The sequence below is a fragment of the Lathyrus oleraceus genome, chromosome 1 (assembly GCF_024323335.1).
Source record: "Lathyrus oleraceus cultivar Zhongwan6 chromosome 1, CAAS_Psat_ZW6_1.0, whole genome shotgun sequence".
NCBI classification, from domain to species: domain Eukaryota; kingdom Viridiplantae; phylum Streptophyta; class Magnoliopsida; order Fabales; family Fabaceae; genus Lathyrus; species Lathyrus oleraceus.
Window position 1 is genome coordinate 403102996 of NC_066579.1, and position 7289 is coordinate 403110284.

Sequence of the window (7289 nt, forward strand, 5' to 3'; positions counted from 1 at the left end):
TGGTTCTTTAGGGTTTCACATTCGTATATGGTGCAGGCTGCTCCAGGAGATCCACTGAGGCCAAATCATCATGAGATACTAGAGGAGGAACAAACACAGTTAGATCATGCTGATGATGTATTGCCTAGATGTCGTCGCATTGTGGAGATTGCGTAGACAGACATTGATAGTGGTGTCTTCCCTGACTGGTCTGATGTGAGGCAGGTCCTAGATGCCATCATGGCGGAGGCACGGAGCGCATTGATGTATCGGAGACAACACTAGAGGACGGGGGGATTGATGGCAGAGGAGATGAAGTCCGACATATGCAGTAGTATATAGTAGTTGTACTTTGGATTCTGTATGGATTGTATTTTATTTTCACCTCATACTACTTTATCGTGTATTTCGACTTTATTTGTCCATGACATTTTTGAATCATCTATATTTATATACGTTATTTTTTACATATTGGTTATATGGTTTAAATTGCGTCACTTATTAAGCTAAATAATCTTTATAAATCTTCATTTTAATAAACATAAACAAAACATAACATGCAATGTTCTGGTATGTTACAGAGATGCATCTCCGTAAAATAAACGGAGATGCATCTCCGTAAAATAAACGGAGATGCATCTCCGCTACAATATGCATGTCAAGCCTTTCAGAGTTAATGTATGGTGTATGATTTTTAAAATATTACGAGTTGTATCTTCGAATAATTTAACATTACAAGGTGCGTCCGGAGATGCATCTTCAAAATTTAATAGACATTTTAAGAAATTAAAAAAGAAAAATACACTTATTTTTTATAACTCGAACATGACTATTTAATGAACTAGTCCATTTATTAGCAATGACAAAATTTTATATCAAAAACGAATTTCTTGAAAAAAGAGCATTAGAAAAACGGCCATACTTTCTATTGCCGACCTTAGTTTGACTGAAATATTTGCAATAATGTGATATTTTTTTCGTTACACAATAATACCATAGTTCAAGGAATTATATGATGATTGAAATATCTCTATAAGAAATCTTACATATTTTATTAATATTTATTATTATTATTATTATTATTATTATTATTATTATTATTATTATTATTATTATTAATATTAAGGTTTTCTCTATTATTAATATTGAGAAGAAAATACAACAAAACAAAAAAGAGTTTCTCCTAAGTTTCATACGTGGGTTGTTTTGTCCTCATCCTCCACCCCGTTTAATTAGCAACCTCGCCACTTCACAAACAGAAAATATCGGAACTAGTGCTTCGTGTTCCCCACTACTCTCTCTGCTAAATTCCCGGTTCTATCACTTTTCCATTTACAATCTCATAAAGTTACCAATTTTCCAAATACAATCTCGCAAAAGCCACCATTTTTACTTTCCTAGTGAGTCATCACACACACATCTTCTCCCACACACCTACTTCTCTTCTTTCCTGCAAAACCATTAATAAAAACGTGTGCTTCATTATTTTTTGATGCTATATTCTTTGTTAATCTCTTACCCTTTTTATTGCTGATTAAAAAAATTGCTTTGTCATGTAATGGGGTTGAGTTTTAGTTTTCACCAACCCATTTCATTGGATATGCTTTTCTTTTGCTTCTTTATTCATTTGCCTTAGATACCAAGTGGGGTATAACTCCAAAATTAAATCTTTATTATTTAATCTTTATTGGGTTTGTTGTGTTATCTTATAATCTTATATTCTTAGTTCTTACCCATCATGTCTTATTCTGAAGGTGAAGCAAGAGGTGGGAAATTCAAAATGTCTAGGGTGTTTCTTCATATGCTGGCCTTTTTATGGCTATGTTGTTGGTTGACGTTGACTGGAGAAGCTCAAGTTGATGAGATGAAATACAAAGATCCAAAGCAACCAATTGCAACGAGGGTTAAGGACTTGTTGAGTAGAATGACTTTGGAGGAGAAGATTGGTCAAATGACTCAGATTGATAGGAGTGTTGCCAATGTTAATGTTATGAAAAACAGTTTCATTGGTGAGTACTAAGAGAATTTCATTTTACTTTCATAGTTATTATTGTCTTTTGAATTGAAACTGTATATATACTTTCATTTCCAGACATAAAAATCATAATCTGTAACAAATCTTATAGTTGTATGTGATGTTTCATGAGTTTACATATTAATTTCACTTGCATATGTGCAGGGAGTGTATTGAGTGGTGGCGGTAGTGAACCGCTTCCGAAGGCTAGTGCTGAAGATTGGGTGAATATGATAAATGAATTTCAGAAAGGAGCTTTGGCAAGTAGATTGGGCATTCCAATGATATATGGTATTGATGCTGTTCATGGACACAATAATGTCTATAATGCCACCATATTTCCCCATAATGTTGGGCTTGGATGTACCAGGCAAGTTGAACTTTTTGTTTATTATTTGTCTGTTTGGTATCGATTTGGATAGAAACATGGTCCTAGATAGAAGATTATGACAAAAGTTGATCCATGTACTCAACCCTATTTAATGGGATAAGGCTTGGTTGTTGTTGTATCTGTCTGTTTGGTATAGGAATTAGGAACAACATTTGATGCCAAAATTTTAATGCAGCTTGATATCTGTTTATATTGTATGTATATTTATTGGATTGGATGCATCCGCTAGTTTCTATCTTCTAATAATATTCGACAAACAGGGATCCTTCCTTGGCGCAAAGGATTGGTGCTGCAACTGCTCTTGAAGTCAGAGCGACAGGGATTCCTTATGTTTTCGCTCCATGTATTGCGGTAAATAAAATATACCAATGATAAACTTGTTGGACGGGTTTGGGCATTCGAGGTTGTCGGATGTGTACTACTTTTGTTAAATTTTACTGATACTCGTAAAATATTAATTATAGGTTTGTAGAGATCCAAGATGGGGTCGGTGTTATGAAAGCTATAGCGAGGATCATAAAATCGTACAAGAAATGACAGAGATTATACCTGGTCTACAAGGAGAAATCCCTCCCCATGTCAAGAAAGGATTTCCTTACGTCGGTGGCAAGTATGACATTATTCCTTGTAAAGCCTTTTTATATATCATGAAAAAAAACATGGTTGCATGATTGACTTGTATAGTTTATGTAGTTACTGATTTATAAAAGGTGGATTATGTTCCTCTATCGATAACTAGGCTTATGAAATTATTTTCTTTTAGAACAAAGGTAGCAGCTTGTGCTAAGCACTTTGTTGGAGACGGTGGTACGATCAAGGGAGCAAATGAGAACAACGCGGTGATTGACTGGCATGGAATGCTGGGCATTCACATGCCTGCATATTCTGATTCCGTCATTAAGGGGGTTGCTACCGTTATGGTTTCATACTCCAGTTGGAACGGTGTAAAAATGCATGCAAATCGTGATCTAGTCACCGGCTTCCTCAAGAACACCCTTAAGTTTAAGGTGATTCGACTCTCTTTATTTTTCTTTTTTCTTATACGTAACTATGTAATAAATACGGAGGTTTTTTAGAACTATTAAGTTAAGTATTAATTCTAACTACAATTGTTATTCAATTATTTGTCAGGGATTTGTCATCTCAGATTGGCAAGGAATTGACAAAATCACAACGCCTCCCGGTTCAAACTACACATACTCAGTTCAGGCTTCCATTCAAGCTGGCGTTGATATGGTTAGTTTGTTCTTTATGCTGAAACAATGTAATGCTTATTGAAGAATAGTATTATAGAACTCAGTTTTTCTTTTTGCCGATTAATTATTTTAGGTGATGGTCCCAATGCTATTCGAAGATTTCATTCAGGACCTTACGCTCTTGGTCAAGAGTAATGTGATTCCAATGGATCGTATTGATGATGCTGTGGGGAGAATTTTGCTTGTAAAGTTCACCATGGGTCTTTTTGAGAATCCTCTAGCCGATTTCAGTTTAGTCAATGAGCTTGGAAGCCGGGTAATGATTCATTCATACCATCATCCCAACGATAAAATAGATATTCAGTAACAAACTTGATTTGTTTTTTCTAATCAATGAGAACAATAAAAATTGACGATCCTTTTCATCGGATGAAAGTAGTATATTCGAATTCAATGAAAATGAGTCTTACTTTTATTAAGGAACTAAACATTATTAATTGACAATCTTTGTTAATATACCTTTATGTTACATGTAATTTAGAATATATCCTATCACAATTAAGAGATTGACAGTTGAGATATTCGAATATGCTGTTTAATTAGGCACACAGAGATCTAGCAAGGGAAGCTGTGAGAAAATCTCTTGTGCTGCTTAAGAACGGGAAAAGTCAAAGTGCTCCACTTCTTCCTCTTCCAAAGAAAGTTCCAAAACTCTTAGTTGCTGGCACTCATGCTGATAATTTAGGTTACCAGTGTGGCGGATGGACAATCAAATGGCAAGGATTCATCGGCAATACCGATACAAGCGGTAAGTCACCCAGACACTCATACGAAGTTGAGTTTTTGCCTATGGAAGTATATAAAACATGACGGTGTCTAATATCTTTCTTCTAGTAAACTATAATTGAATTGAAGACATTTTTTTTTCTGATGGACAGGAACTACTATTCTCAGTGCTATAAACTCGACGGTCGATCCAAGCACACAAGTTATTTTTCGCGAAAACCCTGACGCTGATTTTGTTAAATCCAACAACTTTGAATTTGCCATTGTTGTTGTTGGCGAGCCTCCTTATGCCGAGACTGCTGGGGACAGCACATCACTTACAATGTTGGATCCCGGTCCAAATATCATCAACAATGTCTGCGGAGCTACCAAGTGCGTGGTTGTCACCATCACTGGCAGGCCTATTGTAATCGAACCATATCTTTCTTCCATAGACGCATTGGTTGCAGCATGGTTACCAGGCACCGAGGGACAAGGTGTGACAGATGTTCTATTCGGTGACTACGGTTTCAGTGGCAAACTTGCAAGGACATGGTTCAAATCTGTAGATCAACTCCCAATGAATGTAGGAGATCCTCACTATGATCCACTTTTTCCTTTTGGTTTTGGCCTAACATCCGAATCTGTCAGAGACCTAGTAACAAGGTAAATAAATATTCAGACATTTTTTATACAACATTTTCTTGGTGATAGTGTTTTATACTGATGGAAGTATGAAATATCAATTGTGCAGGTCAACTTCAACTGCTGAATTCGTAAGAGCTTGTATAATTACCATTATGGCGACGCTACTGACGAGCTTATATTTAATTGGTATGTTTGTGATTGTTACTTGAGGATAAAGTAAGATTATCACATCAACATAACACTCTTATGTTTAATATGTCTCTACATATAATTGATAGGTTGAGCAATGTATGTTTATGGGAACTTATTGGAGCTGGAGGCTAGAGAACTAACTTGGGATACTTCCTAGATTAGTCCTATTTTAGTCGAATTCATTGTATTATGACATTATTATTCATGAATTAGGACATTTTTTTCAGTACATATACATTATTTATTAGACAAAACCTGATTCATGATCTTGAATTCAGAAAAATTAGTCCTTTAAGTAAGGAATATCATGTTCAATATATCTCGCATACATCACACTACACCATACTAGTTGTGGCAATATTAACACTTAATTTATCAAATTTCTCGAACAAAACATCTATTTTAGAAGCAATAAGAACAGAGGAGAGAACATCATACTTGTCTTTTTCGGTGGTTAAGGATTGATGTTAGACCACCGGTAATGATTTTTTTTATCATATACTCGACTAGTGAATATGTTTATTCAATGTTCTTATTCATTAGTCTCTCCTGCGGTGGCATCTACCATCATTCTTGTAGCGTTTGTATGAATGTTGTAGAATGTGTTAAAATGAGTCATTTCTCCAACCCAAGACGAGGACATGTTCTTAGAATTTTCTTTAACTGTTCTAGAGCCTTGTAAAGATAAAAGGTTGTTATTTGGTTCCTCACTTTTACGATTTTGTTGGAAATACTTGACAAGGAATGGTTTAGAGAATTGCTTCTATTTCGATATAGATATGTAGCTAAAGATGGCAATTTCACTCTCTCTATTCCTTAATGAAAAAGGAAAGAGTCCTACGGCATTATATATAAGATTCTTAATCTCACTTTGTGCTCGAAAATTGTTGGAATTAACCTAAAATTTAAGTAATTTTGAGTCAATCTTAATGAATAAGATTTAATCAATCAATCGAATTCTCACTTGTTCTTCACTTTTCACTCGAGTGAATCAACTAATTTTGGTTGCAAGATTGTATCGCTGCACAATGATGATGAAAACGAGAAAAAAAATTGAATAAGAAAGAAGATTATGGTTTGACAAAAATTAGGGAAGAGGATGATTTCTGTAGAGTCTCTCTGCCCACAGTCTGTGCAAAATCTTGTTAATTTTGCAACTGCAAGTGATTACAAGATTGTTATGAAAACGGGGGTTACTTTCTCTATTTATAATTGAGTTAGCTTGCTCTTTAAACTAAAGCCCAGAAATCACAAAGGTCAAAAATACCTATTTTGGTCTAAGTCGAAATCCTGTGTTAAGCAACCTGCTTTGACACTTCGACATCTAATACAACTCGACGCACACTACATGTTTTGACACATCCTTGTTTCTGTCGAGCATTACATGTTTCGACACAAGGAATTACAATTCAACACACCACCTAATTCATTGTGTCTAAGTTATCTACATTCATCATAGATCTTAACTTCTTAAGCACTTCGACTTGCACTTCTTTCATCATGATATTTGCAATCTGATTCTCAGCTCTGCAGTGTTCCAAGTTTAATTTCACTTCTGCTACCTGCTCTTGAAGATAGTAGAACCTCATTTCGATATGCTTGCTTCGTCCTTGTGCTATCGGATTCTTCGCTAGATTGATAGCGGATATGATGTCGATCTTCATGGTAATTGTTCCATGATTCTTCCCTGTAATCTCTTCGACCAGATTCACCATCCACGTTGCTTGATATGCACAAAGAAAAGCAATTATGTACTATGCTTCATACGACGACAGTGTCATTACTGGTTCCTTTCTCGAACTCCAAGCAACTAGTGCACCACCTAGCATAAACACATAATCAGATATGAATTTTCTATCCTTAGCATCACTACACCAACTTGAGTCGGTGTATCCCACTAGCTTGCATTCTTTTCCTTCGTCGGTTGTAGGAAATAAAATGCCATAGTCGAGAGTTCCTTTCAGATACCTTAGTATCCTCTTTGTCGCTGCTAGGTGTGATACATTTGGCTTCTGCATGAATCTACTCACCATACCGACATTGTATGCTAGACCAAGCATTGTGTGGCAAAGGTATCGAAATGATCCAATGAGTCTTCTGTACC

General features: G+C 35.6%; 1 protein-coding gene across 3 annotated transcripts; it reads left to right on the forward strand.

Annotated features, from left to right (window-relative positions):
• The first annotated feature begins 1207 nt into the window (after window positions 1–1207).
• Window positions 1208–5502, forward strand: LOC127075471 (uncharacterized). 3 transcript variants are annotated; one of them, XM_051016943.1, is made up of 12 exons: window positions 1208–1379; window positions 1734–1988; window positions 2159–2363; window positions 2645–2735; window positions 2849–2994; window positions 3148–3391; window positions 3516–3620; window positions 3714–3896; window positions 4184–4388; window positions 4519–5011; window positions 5100–5179; window positions 5272–5502. In XM_051016943.1, exons 2-12 carry the CDS (start codon window positions 1760–1762, stop codon window positions 5274–5276), a joined length of 1986 nt encoding a protein of 661 aa, XP_050872900.1. In that variant the 5' UTR covers window positions 1208–1379; window positions 1734–1759; the 3' UTR covers window positions 5277–5502. The 3 variants fall into 3 exon arrangements, with proteins under 3 accessions (XP_050872900.1, XP_050872911.1, XP_050872903.1); XM_051016954.1 differs by having other exon boundaries at window positions 1214–1451; XM_051016946.1 differs by lacking the exon at window positions 1208–1379 and adding an exon at window positions 1472–1627.
• Window positions 5503–7289: the final 1787 nt, after the last annotated feature.